This window comes from Vespula pensylvanica, chromosome 3 (genome assembly GCF_014466175.1).
Source record: "Vespula pensylvanica isolate Volc-1 chromosome 3, ASM1446617v1, whole genome shotgun sequence".
Lineage (NCBI taxonomy): Eukaryota > Metazoa > Arthropoda > Insecta > Hymenoptera > Vespidae > Vespula > Vespula pensylvanica.
Genome location: NC_057687.1, coordinates 9,750,345 through 9,771,549, shown reverse-complemented (window position 1 = coordinate 9,771,549; position 21,205 = coordinate 9,750,345). Strand labels below are relative to the sequence as shown.

General features: G+C 33.5%; 2 protein-coding genes across 5 annotated transcripts in view; one reads left to right on the top strand and one right to left on the bottom strand.

Annotated features, from left to right (window-relative positions):
* The window catches only part of LOC122627490 (26S proteasome non-ATPase regulatory subunit 1), a 57,322-nt gene extending 51,456 nt beyond the window's left edge, over window positions 1-5,866 (top strand). For both annotated transcript variants that reach the window (XM_043808612.1, XM_043808611.1), the window contains exons 11-14: window positions 3,021-3,355; window positions 3,697-4,049; window positions 4,598-4,961; window positions 5,379-5,866. In XM_043808612.1, the coding sequence (XP_043664547.1) occupies window positions 3,021-3,355; window positions 3,697-4,049; window positions 4,598-4,961; window positions 5,379-5,449 (1,123 nt within the window). In that variant the 3' untranslated portion in view covers window positions 5,450-5,866. The remainder of the gene's footprint in view (window positions 1-3,020; window positions 3,356-3,696; window positions 4,050-4,597; window positions 4,962-5,378) is intronic.
* Window positions 1-21,205, bottom strand: part of LOC122627492 (alpha-2A adrenergic receptor) — a 67,087-nt gene that overhangs the window by 17,472 nt on the left and 28,410 nt on the right. For all 3 annotated transcript variants that reach the window (XM_043808616.1, XM_043808615.1, XM_043808614.1), the window contains exons 2-3: window positions 10,582-10,814; window positions 1,907-2,123 (exon numbers count right to left, since the gene is read on the bottom strand). In XM_043808616.1, the coding sequence (XP_043664551.1) occupies window positions 1,907-2,123; window positions 10,582-10,740 (376 nt within the window). In that variant the 5' untranslated portion in view covers window positions 10,741-10,814. The remainder of the gene's footprint in view (window positions 1-1,906; window positions 2,124-10,581; window positions 10,815-21,205) is intronic.

Genomic DNA, 21,205 nt, shown 5'->3' with positions numbered 1-21,205 from the left:
ATGAAAGGAACATAGGATCATATTTCCAATCGAACGACGACATGTTAGTATTATCTTTTACAATTTCATAGTAGACTATATCCACATTCCTATTGGAAACGTCGGAATCAGTTTATATAGTTTCTATAGTTTACTATAAGTTTCCCTTACTTATTCTTAGTGATCTTTGACTGTAACAAGGTCCATATCCCTTCTAACATCTGTAAAGCAACTTCTCTCTTTCTCTTTTTCTTTCTCTCTCTCTCTTTCTCTTTCTCTTTCTCTTTCTCTTTCTCTTTCTTTCTTTGTATCCTTGGGGATAGATTAGTCCTGGATAAGAGAAATAATGATTGCAAAGGATTAATCCAGTTGGTCCTGCATCGAGTAGGAGACACACTTTGGATGATGGATGAGAAATCCTTTCTAACGTTCGTTAGTTGTCGTCGGATAATAGAATAGAAGGGAAAAAGAAAAGTTCGATTCGAATTATCGATCTTTCAAGAAGAAGGACGATCATTCACGAGGGGAAGGAAGATGAATGAAGAGAGAAAAAAAATAAGAAGAAGAAAAAGAGAAAATAGGAAAGGACAAAAAGTAAAAGAAAAGGGATACAAGAAACAAGTTCACTTCATTAGAAACTTTTTTTGAATAAACGACGAAATAGTATTCTTATACTTCCGAGTCTTTTTTGGTTGGTTGGTTGATTGGTTGGTTTGTTGGTTGGTTTATTGGTTGGTTGGTTGGTTGCTTTGTTGGTTGGTTGGTTGGTTGCTTTGTTGGTTGGTTTGTTTGTTAGTTTTTACGTTTGTTTGTCTTTTTATTTTTTGTTATTTAAAAAAAAAAAAACAGAACAAAAAGGACGAGAAGTTCGCATACGATATTTCAACTCGATTTTACTCGTACTTTCATCGTTATTTTCTCTCTCTCTCTCTCTCTCTCTCTCTCTCTCTCTCTCTCTCTCTCACGCGTGTGTGTATATGTATGTATGTATGTATATGCAGCATATTTGCTCTTCTACGTTCGTAGTTCCATCAGTGCAACCAGCAAAGGCGATTGAATTTCACAAAGAGATAGGTGTATCAAGTGATAACGCCTTCGAAGAAAAAGCTCGTCTTTTCCGTCGGCGTACATACGTACAATACATACACACATACATACACATATACGTACATGCACACACATACATACATACCTACGCGTTCTCTCGCCTACGTAACAGTGTAAAAAAAAAGTCTCCTTTTTTTCTTCGATATCATAGAATCGTATTATATATCAATGGGTCACCGCACTCGATTTCTCTCAACCAATTGGTAAACCATTAAAATGCTCTTTATCATTGTTCACATTTTCACGAACGTTTATCGAGCCATTTCGCTATCGAAATTCGATTTTCTTCTACTTTTCTACAACGTTACTCTCTCGCAATTTCGTGAAAATCTATAGCTCTATTCTAAAAGGTTCTAACTAACATTACTTTTCCTTACCGGTAGAATCGAAATTTGTCGCGGACGATAAATAAATAGATTTTAAAAAAAGAGAGAGAGAGAGAGAGAGAGAGAGAGAAAACAAACGAACGAACGAACGAACGAAGGAACAAACGAACAAAACGAAACAAAACGAAAAATTAAAAAATGAATAAAAACAATTGAACAAAAAGGGAGTATGTTTATTTGATAGTTAATTAAACTTCTCTCAGCAATCGTTCCCATTAGATTATTCATGTAACAAAGTTATTATTCGTATCCAGGATGGTCGAGAAAACAGGTTAATTAAGTTGCCGATGAAACTCACTTATATTAGTAATCAACGATGACCTATTATGTTAGTTCGTTAGAGAATATATAATTGAACGAGATAATTTATTGAAATGTACGATCGACGACATAATAAATAAGACACAGGTCGCTGTACCTGATAATACACTAACCTCCCGTGGATGTACCTTGTGGACCACCCAACCATCCCGATGACCAACCAGTAGTTCCACCGATATTCTGTCTCTGTTTGGCCAACAGTCTCACCGTCAATGCATATGTTAGTAGCATGACACCTAGCGGTATGTAGAAGCAGATTATGCTACCAATCAGTTTATACAAAGGATCTGGTATTTGGCACGCACCGTCGACCAACACGGAGTTGTGATCCTGAAACAATCGATAAAAGTATTTGATCGATCAAACAAACTCGATAGTTTGATCGTAATCTTTGAACTTACGTAATTCCGATTATTTTTGATAAAAAAATGAAGATAAAAAAAAAAGAAAAAAGAAAACAAAAATCGAGTAGGAAGACGATAGAATAGGATGCGAAATGATAATATCAAATATATAAGATACTGTTATAATTATTATATACACTGGACTATTTAACAAGTGTCCTCGATTGTTTATGTATATTCGTTATGTACATATGTCAAAATGTTGGACAGAAAAATCGATTTCCAGAATCCTCGGCGGCTTTAATCGGGTTAAATTTCGAATAAAAATTTTACTTGCACGATTCGCGTTCGAACAAACGAGTCAGAAAACGTAAAGAAATATACGTTTACATAGTTACGTAGATATCGGATCCAGAAACACATTCACAATCCTTCAAATACACTAACTTAACGCTTTACTAAACGGGAAATCGAAACAAGTTCTAACAACGAACTATGTAAATTCCTTCCTAAATTCAACAATTGACCATCGTTAGTCAACCAATAACTGAAAGTCCCGTGCATCTATAACGGGCTTAGTGTACGCGACCGTTTTGTTTACGTCTCCTGAATTCGAATATTAGAACGTATTTTGTTAACCATCTCCTTCTTGAGAATTGCTTTAATCATTGACGATAATTCTTATATTGTGATTTATAATTGATATCGAGATAACTGTATAATTGAAAAAGTATTCGATATCATGCTTCGAAACATTTTTCTTCTTTATTTTTTCTTACAAGGAATAAATATTAAAAGACATACTTTTTCATGACCTTCGTAAAATGTTTCAAGTAACGATTTCGTTTGATTATTATTTTTTTTATTTTCTTTTTTTTTTCAGAACACCCGAGCAATGTCCAAGCGTAGTGTCTTTGTTGGCCGAGAGTTATAATCCTCACGTTCGATATGGCGCTGCAATGGCTCTGGGAATTGCCTGTGCTGGAACCGGCCTGAAAGAGGCAATAGCACTCTTAGATCCAATGACGAACGATCCTGTGAACTTCGTTAGACAGGGAGCGTTGATAGCCTCGGCAATGATCCTCATTCAACAGACCGAAGCGACCTGTTCCCGCGTAAAGGATTTCCGTGCTCTTTACGCTAAGGTGGTCGTCGATAAGCACGAGGACGTCATGGCCAAGTTCGGTGCTATTCTTGCCCAGGGTATCATCGATGCTGGTAAGACGATCGAAACTCTCTAATCTTCTCTTCGTCGAGTCGGAGAATATGGACGGTTTGCTTAGACTAGAGAACTTTCAAAGAGATTATAAAGTAGCCTCGAGCTAAATCACGTTCAGTGTCTCGGAAAACTTCTTTCTTTTCTTTTTTTATTTCTTTTTTATTATTTTTGTTTTTTTTTTTTTGTTTTTTTTTTATTTACAAAACGTTCTGATCCGTCCTCAAAACATCTCGATTTTCATAGTTTATCTTGTAACTTTGTAAAACGTAAAAAAAGATCTTTTTTACGTACACCTGTCAATTAACTAAATTTTTCTTTTTTTTCTCTCTCTCTCTTCTAGGTGGTCGCAACGTGACTGTTTCACTCCAATCCAGAACAGGTCACACGAATATGTTAGCAGTCGTTGGCGCCCTTGTCTTCACCCAGTATTGGTATTGGTTCCCATTAGCCCATTGTCTTGCTCTAGCATTTACACCTACTTGCTTGATCGCTTTGAATGCTCAATTAAAAATGCCAAAGATGGAGGTGCGTTCGAATGCACGGCCGAGTATCTACGCGTATCCAGCACCACTCGAAGAGAAAAAACGCGAGGAAAGGGAAAAGGTCACTACCGCTGTACTCAGTATCGCTGCACGAGCGCGTAGGAAGGAATCTGAGAGAAGAGCACGTGACTCGCACGAGAAAATGGACGTGGTAAGGCAGAAATTCTTTTGTTTCTTCTTTTTTCTCTCTCTTTCTCTCTTTCCTTTTTATTAAATAAAACAAAAAAATCCATTAATTGATACGCATTATTAACTCTATATTATTTGAAACCGAGCTCGTTTTTCAATTAACAATACAGATGCAATAATAAAAACTCCACGTAATCTGACATTTACAATTACTAAAAAACGTCATTCTCTTTTATTTCCTGTTTTTCTCTCTTTTCCTCGCTGTCTCTTTAAAAACGATCTTTCTATGTGTGTATGTGTGCATATATATATATATATATTTAAAAGTTTCCTAGAAACCGCGTTATTTTATCTCGACTTATAAAACATATAACAGTCAATATTGACTTATACCTTTGTAGTTTTTAAAAGTCAGATGTCATTTCGTTCGTTCGTTTATTCGTTCGTTCGTTCTTTCATTCGTTCGTACGAATTATTTCCTTTATCCTTTGTAAGTTAACCAAGAGATAAAATAGATTTTTTTTCAAGATTAATATACGATACTTATAAGAATTAATATATCGTTTAAAGGATCCACCCGCGGTGGTAGAGACGAAGGAGAGCGTCGACGTTAAGGAATCAACGGCAGCTGCTCCGAAAGAGAAGGATGAAAAAAAGAAAGAGAAAGAAGAGAAGGAGGTTAAGGATACCAAGGATAGGGTCGATAAGAAGGGTAAAGACGACGCGGAAAAGGGTGAAAAAGAAAAGAAGGAACCAGAACCAAACTTTGAGATTCTTCAAAATCCAGCAAGAGTTTTGCGGCAACAATTGAAGGTCATTCAATTGGTCGATGGTAGCCATTACGTACCGGTGAAGGATCTTCAAATTGGTGGGATCGTTATGGTTAAGCATATTCAAGGGGACACTGAAGAGGAACTGGTTGAGCCAGTCGCCGGTAAGATACAATAATTTATATTTTTATACATATATTTTTTATATTTCATATATATATATATATATATATATATATATGTTTTTTAACGAGATTTTCCTTTTCGAAGGGATATAATTTTGCCCGATTATCTTCTTAATATCGAAATGAAAAAAAAAAGAATAACAAAGAGAAATGAAAGAAAAAAAGAATAAAAGTCGAACGATAAAAGAATTATTCTTTTACATCTTTCAATTATTATTCTCCGAAGGGAAGTGAAATTCCGTCTTTGAAAGTTTCAACACTAACCGCTAATGGACTATTTAATTAAGATAGATTCGACCGTGATTAAAATCAATTACTTAACCCGGTTAGTCTTGGAACGTCGCAACTGTATTACGAATCGTATCGACCTTCGAACCTTTGATTTTTATGTTTTAGCATTCGGACCAAAACCTGATGAAGAAAAGGAAGCAGATCCGCCGGAACCGTTTGAATATACAGAAGATTAAATGGACAACGCGATATACTAATCAATTTTTCTCTCTCGCTCATCGTAATAATAAGTCGATCGTTCGTTCGTCTCTGACATATATAGGTACATACATACATATACACGTATATACGTACGTGTTTCCTTTGTACGTTCATTCGCGTAAACGTAAAACATTCAATCAACAATTTGTAGCGAGAAGCATTTCCATTTTTTAATTAACGTCTCTTAAGTATTGTTTCATCTTTCGTCTTTTTTTTTATTTTTTTTTTTTTTTTTTATTTGTATTTTTTTCAGTACACCGTTCTAGAGTGATACTTTTACTTCGGATACGTCGAACGAGAGAAATAAAACTATGCTTCTTCGACATAATAATCGACGATTCATTTTTGGATTTTAACATAATAATAAAAAAAAAATAATAATTTGTGCAAACGTCCGAGCGTAGCTCATTGCAATAAAATGCCCCTTTCCTTCTCTCTTTCTCTCTCTCTCTCTCTCTCTCTCTCTCTCTCTCTCTCTCTCTCTCTCTCTGTTTTTTTTTTTGAGATCATCGTTTTGAACGATGACGAATTATTTATGTTAAACGTATCAATATCAAAAATATAGTAATTACGTTAACTCGTTGATCAGTTTAATTGTGCATAATCAGTAATAAAATATTTACTTTAATAATTTAATTAATAATTTAAAAAAATGTTATACTGTTATCGAGTTATTTTTATTTTATTAATATAATATAAAATGGATTAACGAAGATACGTAAAAATGGATTGAACGTTATCGTTAAAGGTAGGTATGAAATTCAATGATTATAAAAAGATCCGTTTTATTTTCATAGAAATTTCGATGACGATTTCGAAGGAAAGAAAATAAAAAGAACAAAAAGAAGAAGAAGAATAAACGGATATTATGAAGCTCGCTTTGTAACATAATCGTTTTGTCATGGATGAAACGCACGTACGATGAATACGTGATAAGCAGGTAGTACCACGACCCTTGCGATGTACATAGGTATTTATGTATTTCGTACTCGTGCATCGTTTATTATCATCGATTTACGTTTAGCTTTCTGTGGACGTACATTATGCGTAACGTTATCGTACAAAGACCATATTTGAATTTCGTTGGCTTCACGCTAGGTCAACCAAGTACTCCGATTATCCGAAATTCATTGAACCAATGAAACCACCATCTATTTTCTAATTCTCTCCTGGTATCTAATTGTAGAGACCAACATTGTCTAATTTGATTTGAAATTTGATATTTATATTGGAATTAACTAATAGATGCAAATACAATGATTATTATATTGTTATCTTGTTCGATTAGAGAAAAGCTATCGTAATTTGTAAGAGAAACGATCTTTTTATTTTTCTTTTTCCTTTTTTTGTCCCTTTTTTTTTTATTCTTCTTCTTTTCTTTTTGAACCCTTGATTGAAATATTTACGATCCACGGGAACGTCGGAAATCTAATTGTACAAACCAACGTTGTTTAATTTAATTTGAAATTTGATATTTCTTTTGAAATTAACTAATGGATTCAAATATAATGATTATTATATTATATTATCCGTTTCATTACAGAAGATTTATCGTAGTCGTTGAAAAAATATATCTCTATAGAAACGATCTGTTTATTTTTTCTTCTCTCTTTTCCGTTTATTTATTTATTCTTCCTTTTTTTTTTTTTTTTTATCTTTTTTTAGAACGCTAAATCAAATTCTTACGATCCACGCGAACGTCGAAAATCTAATTGTACAAACCAACGTTAACTAATTTAATTTGAAATTTGATATTTCTTTTGAGATTAACTAATGGATTCAAATATAATGATTATTATATTATTATACGTTTCATTACAGGAGAGTTATCGTAGTCGTTGAACAAATATATCTCGATAGAAACGATGTTTTTTATTTTTCTTTTCCTTTTCTTTTCTTTTCTTTTCTTTTTTCGACCCTAAATCAAATATTTACGATCCACGCGAACGTCGAAAATCTCCATACCGAGAGTTATAGCCTTAGATCTTCATACATTTCTAGGGAATGACGTCGGCTAAAGCTTCGCTCCTGTGCCTGTCGATAATACGCTTCATAGCGTCTCGAACGAATGGAAAAATATGATAGCGACTGTCTGATGTCGATGAAAAGCTCTGTGCTTATTAACTCACTTTCTCTCTCTGTCTCTCTCTGTCTCTTTTTCTATCTTCTATCTAAATGCACTGGAAATCGATATTTCGAGTGTAGTTACAAGACACCCCTTTGTAAAAAGTATCATCTTGATGATTGCCCATCTGCGATATAATATTATATAGATATCTGTACATACGTACTTATATACATTAAATAGAATACACTAGGAAAGAGAAGGTAGTTACTTGTAATAAAAGAGTACCCGTGCATAAAACGTATACGAGTGAGAGAATCGAATTATTTTCTCTCTCTCTCTCTCTCTCTCTCTCTCTCTCTCTCTCTCTCTCTCTCTCTCTCTCTCTATCTCTCTTTTGTACAACCACCGAAAGATATTTCTCCGATATTCGTGACAAAAGGAATTGTATAATGTGCGAAATATCTGCAGTAGTTACGCGAGCATCATCAAAGAATTTACGTGATTACATTTTTAACTATGTTTTTTAACTACGACACAGGATCACGAATGCAAATGGATATTTTCAGTAGAATACGAAAACAAGGTGAACAAAGTTCCTATTATATATATATATATATATATATATATATATATATATATATATATATAATAGAGAGAGAGAGAAAATCGTAACCATTAAGAAAAACTTTTCTATCGATTTTGATCCCATTTTAGAAAAGCACACGTTCCTCATCTCTCTTTATAATTATATTTCTTTCCTTTCTTTCGCGTTTACTACTCGTTAAATCCTTACGTAGAAAATTGCTATTTTCGATATTTCAGACTCTTTGGTAACTCATAAGTAACATTATTCTCGTTTCGCACGCACGTCTCACCCCTTTTAACCAACCGACGAAATTACGTTTCAAGTAAATACATGGTAGTTTCGTGAGTTTTTCTTCTTTCGTTTTATTTCATTTTATTTTATTTTTGCCCGCTTTTTCTTTTCTTTCGCGTTTCTTTTATCGAGTAGATTTTGTCGAATAGAACAATAGAAAATTATTGTTAACCTATAATAGCTTCAGAAATTGTTTTATAGGTAAAAATAGTTGAATAGTTTGCTTGTTTAATGCTAATTACAATGGAAGGCTTCGTTCGATGTTATCTATACATATATCATTTCTAAACGAGATAACGGAGGAATGAACGAACGAATGAACAAACGCTTGTCTTGACTAATTATTGTTAATATCGATGTACATTTTACACATAATATCGAGGTAAACGCTCCCTCGAGAGAAAAGGAGAAAGCTACGTGAGATAGCTCGTTGGAAAGACCAAAGGGAGCTTCGAGCTTTCCTTCGTATTAATTCCCTTGAATATTATATATATATATATATATATATATATATATATATATATATATATTAGATTATCCGGATTAAGTGACCGACGTGACATTACCAGATAATAGACCAAAGCTTAGATATTTTGTTATTTTCAAAAGCAAAAGTTAAATTACGTTAACCTTTTCTATAATAATCCTTAAACTTTCTCGTTTGTGATACTTTTAAAAAGAATGTATAATAACGAATAATCGAAATAATATACGTATGTATAGTTACGGATACTATTCGATATACTGTTCGAATTTTACCAATCGAAATTGCTTTATGAACGATTGAATAAATAACATGGATTAAATTCATTTCGAATATTACAATTTGTATGGAAATTGATCAAAGACGTTGTAATAACGTTATTCATTTCTTCAAAAACTATTCTTAGTTACGTCATTTGATATTTTTATCTGTTCTCATTATATCCGCGAGAATATACATACATTAATTTCGTAAATACATTTTAACATTTCTTTCGTAATTTACGAGGGCAATTACGAGAATGTTTCAACGTCAGTATCATTTCGAGATGATAACAGAACAGTGAGGACACTCGTAATACAAATATTACTACCGACTACTCTTCACGAAAAATGCTTCCTTTTAAATTAACGAAAGGAAGGAACAATTTCCTGCGACTGAACATTGTAAAACTGAAACGTTTATCGAATGCGTTTCTGTAGAAATGAAATATAAAAGAGAATGAGAATATGAGAAAGATCAAGAGAAAAAGAAAGAGAGAAGGTTCACCATGTACTGCCAATTTTGTGACATTTACCAAGACTATTTGAGTCTCTGGTAATACTGGGTTCTCGTTTTCTCTGGCAAATAACGCCAACAACGTTGCAAATTCCCAAGAATGAAACGAAAGTCGCAAATTTGGCCTTTTCCTCTTTTACACATACACATGCGCGAACGTACGCACACAAAGCACGCACATGTAGTCATTACCCTTCTTTCCCCTTAGAAAGAGAGAGAGAGAGAGAGAGAGAGAGAGAGAGAGAGAGAGAGAGAGAGAGAGAGAGAGAGAGAGAATTCTACTGCTTGAGACAGCTAACAAGGGGGAAAATTAATGTCCTGGAATTCTGAGATGTTCTCTCTCTCTCTCTTTCTCTCTGTTTCGTTGTCTCATTCTCTCCCTTCATCTGTCTATCTATCCATCTATCTCTTTACGAAACGATAAGGAAACAGACGGAATTCCTTTCTTTTAACCCTTCCATCCCAACATTATTCTATCTTTTATCATCGATATTATAATAATAAACAATGTATAAAGCTTAAAAGGAATATATAGAAATCTCATTCAACAAATACTTTTTAAGATCTGACTTCTCCTTTTTTTTTACTCTTTGCTCGATGTATTTTAAATCTAAATTAACATCGTATCGTTGGTAATGAAGAAAAAAGAAAGAATAGGAAAATTGAATAAAAAATGAAAATAGATAGAATATACATACAGGCATACGCACACAAGGATTCGGATATTTGAGAAAAAACTTACATGCAAAATATATTGTTGGTATGAATGATAAGTAAATAAAAATTACTGCTAGATTTATTATAATATAAAAAATTATCCTTACGCTAGATTTAAGTATTATATATATATATATAAATTATATGAAAAATAAATTTTATTTGTAATCGTGACTTCTCTCACCTTAGAATACATTAAACTGAGAGGTAAGCTCATGGCGATGCTGAGCAGCCAGACAAATATTATTTTCAGGATGACCCTTCGTCTCGTTTTATTCCGACCAAATTTCATTGGATAACGTAGGCTCAGATATCGGTCGACGCTTATTGTGCAGAGATGCATTATGCTTGCCGTACAAAATAGAACGTCCAGACAAATCCAAGCGAGACAGTAGACCGCAGGTAGTGGAAAATATCCTGAAATCAAAAGAAGAAAGACGAAAAAAAAAAGAAAAAAAAAAGAAAGAATAGATTGAATCCTTTTGCTAATGTACATATGAATGAAAGATAACAGATAAAGAGAGAGAGAGAGAGAGAGAGAGAGAGAGATAAGAATAAAGATGTACTATTGAACGAGAAATATCAACACTCGAGTAACATAATTTAACAACAAAACGAATTACTTTTTACAAGGTTCAAATTTTTGTCCTTTTTCTTTTTCTTTCTTGTTTTTTTTTTTTTTTTTTTTTTTTTTTACAAAACTCGAACCATGTACGTCGCTAAAAGTCTGATCGAAATTTTTGATAATTTCCTCACTTCGAAAGGAAACACTAAAACGTATCACTCTTTTATAAATTTCCTACTTTTTCTTTTCGTTGTTTTTCTATTTTAATCTTTTTTTTTTTTTCTTTATGTCTTTCTAAAAAAATATCACGGGAAAAGAGTCTGGCGCTGGAGTAACCCTCGAGGATCGTTCGAAATATTTCTACGAACGGCACACATCTGCCATAAGCAATTTTCTATTCCGTTCGTATCGATGGAACATCCCCGCCATCCCTCCTCCCTCCTTACCCCTATTCGTGCGTATCCCTCAAAACAAAGTCAGTCATAGCTATTGTCAGCACGAATACTGACGGTTTATTCGGACTTTATGGTTAACCCATTTCGATATCTCGACTTTTCTTTCAACGTTTGTTTCGAAATACGTGCTTTTCTCTCGGAGCACGTATCTTTAGGTAGATATGTAAGTACATATCTATGTAACGCATGTATGTATATATATATGTGTGTATCTATGTATGTATGTATGTATAACCAGATATATTCACAATTTTCTCTGTGTATATTTCTCTTTCTCTTTCTCTTTCTCTTTCTCTTACTCTTACTCTTTCTCTAAACCTCACCTACTGTCTCCTCTGTTATATATTTATATAACTGCCTACGTGTGTCTGGATATGCGTATATATGTACGTCACTCATGTCAGTGAAAGAAGTGTAGGTCAGTGGTGGGCTGCACAGAATGTAACGAAAAGCCAGTACGCTTATCGAATGGATAAGGCTGACGTGTTGAGAGAAATCCTTTGCCGTTATTACATACTTCCTACATGATTTTGTCTATTTTAAACGATTCGCTTGTTAAGAACCTCCTTCTTCCTCCCGGTGGATATATTTATCGTAAAACGCTTTAAACGTTTTACTCGTTCGTCGATCTTCGATATCGCCTGTCGCAAGTTCTTCTTTTTTCTTCTTTTTTTTTTTTTCTTTTTTTTCCACTTTTTCTTCCCCAAGTATTATCTCCTTTATTTACTACGGTTTTTTCTTCTCTCTCTCTCTCTCTCTTTCTCTATCTTTTCTCTTTTTTTCTTTTTTATTTTTATTTACAATCGTTCGACCCCCGACGAACCGATGTTGTTTTTTAACTTCGAGCTTTAATCGACGATAGTTTTTTATTGATCGAATAAACGAAGAACAGGAACTTCATAAATCCAAGAGTATATATCATAATCATCTAGATTACCTTGTCAAAAGAATATTAGAACTTTTGGCACGGTCTTATCTAATGATCGTTTAAACTTAATATCACCGAATCGTCGACACGCATCGTATCAACATCGATAACGAAACTAAAACTATCTCATCTATGATGAAACAAAATCTAAATACGTATTCGTACGTTCGTTCGTTTATTCGTTCTATCTAAGAAATTCTAATAGAATTTTCCAATTCTAATCGAGCCGAGAGTTTCTCGATTAATGTGTCTAATACATTACGATTAACGCGATTTCAAAATGTAAATCTAAATGCTCGTTTAAAGTCAATTCTCGGTTGTTAAACATTAATAAATCTAATAAAGCGCGAACGAGTGTTAAGATTACCAGAAAATAATTGTTCGTTGAGTATGCTTTAAATCCTATTTAGTAAGTTAAAAAAAAGGAAAGCGTAGAAGAGATAGAAGAAGGAAAGAGAGAGAGAGAGAGGAAAGAAGAGAAGGGGAAAGAGAAAGGAAAAGAAAGAGAAAAAGAGAGAGAGAGAGAGAGAGAGAGAGAGAGAGAGAGAGAGAGAGAGAGAGAGAACGAAAATAACGTTTTGGACGTCTCATTTATCTTCGGGCGCTTTTACAGTCGTGTGCACTAGCCCTCGTAACAAATTCTACGAACGCTCTTCCTCCTGTAAGCTACCATCCTCCACCACCACCACCACCCCCACCTCCTCTTCCTCCTTCTCCTCTGACACGTCTTACCTCCTCCATGGCATCTAGTCACGTTGAAGAGCTACGTGACGGTGTCACCATCGTAAATACATATATATATATACATATATATACATATTATATATACATATTTTATATACATATTATATATATATATATATATGTGTGCGTCTGTGAGCATGTGTATATATTATCGCGTCGACATTCTAAATTGTTCGTCACGTGTCAGCATCGATACCGATATCCAAGAAAGTTTTCGTTAACCTTTCATCTCGGTACTACATAGATAAATAAATAAATACATACGTACGTACGAACACGTGAATGTATATATATATATGTGTGTGTGTGTGTGTATATATGTATATTCGTATGTATATGGATAGGTATGTATGTTTGTATGTAGGTATGTATGTATGTATAAAACTTGACATTTCGTAACTTCTATCCTTTTACGATTTAAATCTTTTTTTTTTTTTTCTTAGAATATATACTACAAGGTAAAATTTTCTACAACCCTTATAATCTCGTAAAGATCCTTACGAATAATTTTCGAAGAATTGCTAATGACTATCTCTTCCTTTCGAAAGTCACCAAAGTTAAATGAGTCGAAGCTTTACGAAGTCTCGAACGTACACTGAAGAAAAGACAAGAATAGAGAATAAAACGAGAATGAACAAGAAAAGAGAGAGAGAGAGAGAGAGAGAGAGAGAGAGGAGACCAACGCGTTTCTGTTAATTATCCTTCTTAACTCGCTTCTTCGATAATTACGCTTTCGAAGAGTTTACTTATACATATACATACGAAATTGTCGAAGAAACACAGAGAAGCATGAACATTTGATTTCGTCTCGATTTTACGGCATTGTCGAACTTTGTCGATTTGTTCAAAAAGAGAACGATCATTTTTGTCGACAAAATATATATATATTTTATACACACACACACACACACACACACACACACATATGTATGTATGCACGAAAAATTTGTCGAGAAAAATTAGTATAGTTCTTTTTAAAATTTTTCGACCAACAACGGACATATCGTTTAAGAAAAAAAAATTACCATTCTTTTCTAATTTCTTACTATACTTTTTTGAAAAAATAAGAAGAAGAAAAAGGATTTTGTTATACTCGTTTAAATTTATCCCATGGCTAAACACCTTATATTATAGTTGCATGGCAAAGTGCTTGCATTAACGTTCGAAACTACTTTTGAAGTAGATAGCGCGAAGGAATGTGGGAATTATGCGTTCCGCAAATTTTTATAAGGAAACTTTCCGAATTGCGTCGATCTTGTAAAACTTAGATATAAATTATCTTATCCTTTATCCATCCTGTATCTCTCGTATCTATCTATTGTATTCCATAACTATATGGTATAATAGATTTTATATATAAAAGCATCATTGAAAGAAATATATATATCGTGCCTCGACGGTTGATTGATCCTTCTTCGATGCTCGAAACTTCGTAAACGAAACAAAACGGAACAGAACGGAGCAAAACAATACAAAACAAAACGAACTAACTTCTATATTCGTATACGTAATCGATTCGTTTTAATTCTTTAAATATCGAACCAGTTCGTAACGTGTAGAAAAAAATAACTGTACCAATCTATGTATCGATAGAAATGAATGTTTATTCGTTTCTTTATAGATGAATACATACATGCGTACATACATACATATATATATATATATATACATATATATATATATAAATACATACATACATACATAGATTCGAAATAAAAACAAACGTTGGAACAACAAGCGAAAAAGAATCGAAAATAAAAATGAACAGTAAAAGGTAAGAAGTAAAAGTACAATTTATATATCGAGATTTATATAAAAGTCGGACTCTTAAACGACGGTGAAAGAATAATAAAATAAAAAAAAGATAGAAGGAAAAAAAAGAGAGAGAGAAATCGGAATCGCGATAATGAAGTTCGATCGTAAATCATATTTTAAGTGATACGAGGTCTAGAAAAAGAAAAAAATAATAAAATAAATAAATGAAAAGAAAAAAATCATAAAAGAAAAATCATTGGAATCGGAGAAAGAAGTATTTTTTTACTTATTATCTCGGATATCGTGTTACTTATTTATCGTAGAAATATTGTCTCTTCTTTTTCTCATCTTTTTTGTTTCTTTTTTTAAAGGAAGAATATTCGAACTTCGATATCTCGATAGATCGAAATAGGAGCGAACAATGTAATCGCTTTCGAACGCGCAAAGGATTTAACGAAGAAACTTGATTAAGCTTCGCTTTGGGAAATAGCACGCGACTGGCCTTTGTTTTTACGTAGCACCGATACGTAGATATTGTAACAATAAATAACAACGGGAATCGATTGACTGAAATATATAGAGAGAACTCTTTCTCTCTCTCTCTCTCTCTCTCTCTCTCTCCCTCTCTCTCTCATTCTTTCTTCCTCTTCTTTCTTTTCTTGGTTGTACAGACGCATATTCCGATACACGAATATATATACACATATGTATACATAAACACATACATGTACTTATATACGTATAAGTACATAAACACGTACATGTACATATAATACGTATACAGAAGGTGTATGTATATATATATATATATATATATATATATGTATGTATATATACAGCTTCTGTATATGTATTGTCACAGATAAAGACAAGATCTACATGTAAGTTATGTGTATGTGACTGCGTATGTTTGGTAGAACTAAGTTTCCTTGGATCATCGAAGTGCTACGAGCTTTCTTCTGGTTGTTCACTGATCTTTGCGACTTCTCTGAAACACATTGTCAGACTTAACGTGTTTCTGAAACTTTTCTGATCGTTTAAGCTCACGAGTTTTATCAAGCGAGTCGTGTTAAGAATTTTTCGTACACAATGTCGTAGAATCTTTTTCGATTTTCACAGAACGAATCGTGCTACCCCCGTCGTCGTACTTTCGTTCGAACTCGAAATTCCCATAAACCACGCTTGTCGCGAGATTGTTATTATTTCTCGTTCCTTTTTTTTTTTTCTTTTTTTTCTTTTTTCCTTTCTTTCATTCCTCCTTCTTATTTCTTTTTTATTTAATTTTCTTTTGTCACGTCCAACAATGTATTATCTTTTTTTCTACGATACTTTCGAATAACATTAATATCTACTATCGTACGTATCTACCCTTCGATCCTTTCACGTTCTCTGAAAGAAAATTCGTAAAGCCGACAGATAAATCGCACGTACCTAAATGGAAAAACTCGAGAGTAGTAAGAGGAGTTGGCTCTTCCTTCGCGGATATACTCAACTTTGAATATATTATTTTCTATTTCCGTTACGGCCCTATATCTCATAAATCTTTCGACGACGAAGAAATGATTCGTTGTAGGTGAACGACGTGAGATAGAAGACAAATTCAATCGGTCCTATATAATCAACGTTGTTCAATGAAATTTTCGCGTTTGAAATTTTAACGTGATTATCCTTGTCACGAAACGAATTACGTTTAACGCTCGTAGTATTTCTCAAATTATTATGTTCGAGCGATGTATTCTAATTTCTTTCTCTCTCTCTCTCTCTCTCTCTCTCTCTCTCTCTCTCTCTCTCTCTCTCTCTCTCTCTCTCTCTCTCTCTCTCTCTCTCTTCTATCCTCTTTTCCTTCTTTCTTTCCTTTTTTTTTTTATTTTTTTCTGTTCGTATCGCTCGTTCAAAGGGTCTAATTTATTTTGTTGAAACAATTTTTTGTTAAACGTCAGAAATATTCTGTAGCGCGTTTTGTGGGTAAAATCGTTTGATGAAAAGCATTAACTTTATAGACGCTTCCGCAAACTCATTTTTCATACCTTGATACATATTATACTTTCAAATATAAATACGTTCTCATTAACTCTTCTATCTTTTATGTGCTTGTAAATACATACGTTGAATAACCAAACATGGGTAGGTATTGACCGAATAAATGCTTACGAAAAGAAACGTTAAAAAGCAAAATAATATATACATATACACATACATACATACATACATACATACATACATACATACATACATACATATGCAAGTAATTATCCAGCCAGAAATTACGCGCATACATTTGACGACATAAACTTCTCTTATCTACAATTTTCCTTTCGTTTTCTTTCTCCCTTCTTATCTTTTTCCTTTCTCTCTTTTTTCCTTTTCCGTCCACACCAAGTATATCCCTCTTTATTTAAGATATAAGCTTAATCGAGATGTAAGAACAATGATAAGAAGGATCTTGTGGGAGAATTAGCCGATTCAAGTTAATCGACTCACGAAAGGTAAGTTGGAGAATGAAGAGAGAAATACCTACATGTATTCCCAAGAGTAGACGAAAATTTTGCTGGTACCGTAACGAAACGACAGTCGTTAATGCACCAAGGAGTAACGAGTTAACGCAGCTCTCCACGTGTAGAACGACATTACTATGTCCCTAGAGGATTGCATATTCATGGACGTTCACCGTGATCTTATATCAACGCGCCCTTCTACCGACTGTGATTTTAGCTTACATAAGCTTATTGGATCGCTCTTTGCTCTTTTGCCATCCTCTTTCATTTCTACTATAACCCTCTCCTTACTACTCCGCCCCTTCCCGCCCTCTCCCCCTCCCCTCCTCCTCCTATTACACCCCCACCCATCACGGATTATATATAATTCCTTTGTGCAACTTTGCAACGACCGAGGAAGCAGCTGTCCGAAGAATTATGACGCTTTAGCCGTAAAGTAAAATGCGAGCCAACGTTAAGAATTAACGAGCGAGTTCTATCGCAGTAGTAGTTGGAACTTTAAATTAGCGAGCTAATTAAAGCACGATAAATATCTATACAAACTGTCTGCAAGATTAGTCCGTCAGTCCTCGATTCTTCTAACTTTTGTTATATATATAGAAAGAGAGAGAGAAAGAGAGAGAGAGAGAGAGAGAGAGAGAGAGAAAGAGAGAGAAGATTTTAACTATATTATTTTTCTATGGTGCGTAGTTTTATAAAAAACGGAAACCACGTTTTATATATATATATATATATATATATATATATATATATATATATATATATATTCGTTCATTGGAACATCTCTCTGTGTCTCGTATTGCAACGAGACATTCGATTCCAGCTTCGAAAAATACATAGAAAGAAACGAATTCACGTAGCTAGATGAGAGAACAAAGTGATCAACGATTTATAACGTCGGTTAATGAAACTACACGAATAGAACCAACCGGACTATTTCCAAGTTTTATTTTGGACAAATATTCCATCGGGTCAACACCCGTTTTATAGAATAAAGGAAGACCGTTCAAAACGTTCGTGAAAGCGGTCGTGAAACTCGGAAGGATCGATACGCGTTTCTATATTTTTCTCTAATTCGTAACTTCCGCAAATCGCGATTTTTCCATTTTCACAAATTTTCATTCAACGAAAACTTATGGATATATTAAAGATTTAATTTCGTGCTATCCTATTCGTTGAATGTATTTCGAAATCGTTACGTTATAGGGAGAAAATAATAAACAATTTTTTGTAACAGATTGCGATACAACAGTAAGATGAATATTTTAAGTATAAACTTGTTCGTATTGAAAGGAACAAATTTTATATATATATATATATATATATATATATATATACATGTATAAATATATATGTATATATAGTTCTTAACTATTGATCGAGATCAAACAAAAAAATCGATCAGCTTTCTTCGTCTTTTTAATTCGCGAGACGATCCCTTTAATTTACATTTTTTTAATCTAACTTGAATAGCTCCTACTTCCCTTCGTTCAGAAATTCAATATCGATTTAAATTCACCTAGAACGGGGATCATCGAGAAGCACTCAATATATTTTTCACCGTTGATTGTCGCCGCGGAAGTCAATATTAGAAAATTAGAAGGGGATAAAAAAGAAAATCGATCATACATATATATATATATATATATATATATATATATATTCTTCAAACGAGTTCAACCAACTTATAAAATAAGTCGACTTTTGCGCACGAGACATTGAAAATTTCTTCGTTGTCGCCTCACGCCCTTCCCTCCTATCCACCTAATATCCTCACCCTCTCCCGCTTTTATTTCGCTCTCTTAACCTCGTCCTCCACACTTCGTCACATCCATTTTAATAATCATCTATTCAGACTTTATCCACTTAAATACATGCTGCCCATAATTCAAAAATATCGAATAGCGATTTATCAACGGTTACGAGTACGATTACGAGCTGCGATACGAAATACGAAATCCAATTAAAATCTTTCGCAAAAATTAGATTCATTCGAAATTGAGTTTGGACGTGGGAGAAAAAAGATATCACCGACCACTATTTGTATATAATAGTTTTTTTTTTTTTCGTCTAAGGATGTAAACGACGATTAAAAAAGAAAAAGAAAAAAAAAAAGAAAACGGGAAAGGAAAGGAAAGAAAGAAATTCGTGAGAGTTTAGAAAAATAAGAATAATAAGAAGACGAAGATGAGAATGAAGATGAAGAAAAAACTTTTCATTCACGTGGTGCAATCGAATCGATTTCAATGTCGACAAATATCCTGTTCAATGTCCTGTAATCGACATTGAAATGCTCCAGGAGAGACGAGAACATACTTCCGTCGAAGCACGGACCCGATAACATTGCGATCGTAGAGTCTTTGTCACGGAATATGTTCAGAAAATTAATTAGTTCGCGCATACCTTAAAAGGTTTTAATTCTCATAGGAAAAACGATGATGAGAGATAATGAAATAAAAAAATACAAGAAATAAGTGGGACGTTATCATATTACTGAAATAATAATATCCATATAGGAAATCTTGATATTATGTACTTACTTAGCTCGTTCGAGAAGTTAGAAATTATTTCTTCTGTAAATGGACTTTGGAACGTTGAGAAAGTTGGTTTTTCCATCTCGCTTGGGAAATTGTAAGGCGTATGGGAAGATTAAATGCGAGAGTAATTATACAAAATTCTCCAGCCAAGAGACAATTTCAACTTGGGACTATTTGCTTAAAGCAGGTAGGTAGTTACGTGTATTCACTTACCTGATTTCGTTTTCTTTGGTATTTATTTCTTTATTTCTTTTTTACTTCTTTTCTTTTCATTTTTCTTTCCTTTCTTTCTTTCTTTCCTTCTTTCTTTCTTTTTCTTTCTTCTTTTTTATTTATTCCTCCTTTTTTGTCTCGCTTTCTTTTTCTTTTTTTTTTTTTATCACGCTCTCGATCAAATTCTAGAGAATAATAGAACGTTCGAAATCTCTAATCACGTTGATAACGTGTAAAATATAATAATTATACACTTATCGAGTTCTCGTTATGATTCGTATCATTCGTATAATCAAAATTTAATTACCAAAATTATTGAGCGATTTCCCGTTAGTTATATACATTATTAATGGACGAAGTGAAAATATATATATATATATATATATATATATATATATATATATATAGGACAGAATGAATTCGATGGGATTCTATCTATATTCGAATAAAATTTACAAATCATCTGTAAAGAGAGAGAGAAAAAGAGAGAGAAAGAGAGAGAGAGAGAGAGAGAAAACAAATGATTATATATTAAATTCAAAAATATAATTGAACGTCCCTCGCCCCGATAAATCGAATCGAAACGATTTATAAAAACTATTAATATGATATATTCGGACATAGCAATAAGAATGTTTCTTCATCGACGTCACTTTCATTTCATTTTATTCAAACGGTTGCATTTCTGCGGACGTTACGTACGTAATAATTAAAGAAAAACGAAATTCTGACCACCGTTTTTAAATATTTACTTGCAAGTATAGATGACCTGCATCGCGTGCCCGCAAACACATACAACACACACACACACACACACACACACACATACATACCTACACACATGCAGACGTTGGACAAGAGAGAAGGATACGTAACACGGAGTGTGGTTATAGTAGAAATGAAATTTGACCTCGACTCTAGGAACATCCGACATTGCGAACACAGTTATCGTCCGTTCGTCAATTAGTATCGTCAAAGAGGTAGATCGTGTTGAGCGTTTAACATGGCATGCCTTTCAATTAATGCAAATCATAAAGATCTACGTATGTAGATACCATCGTACTCTCTCTCTCTCTTTCTCTCTCTCTCTCTTTCTCTCTCTTTCTCTCTCTCTCT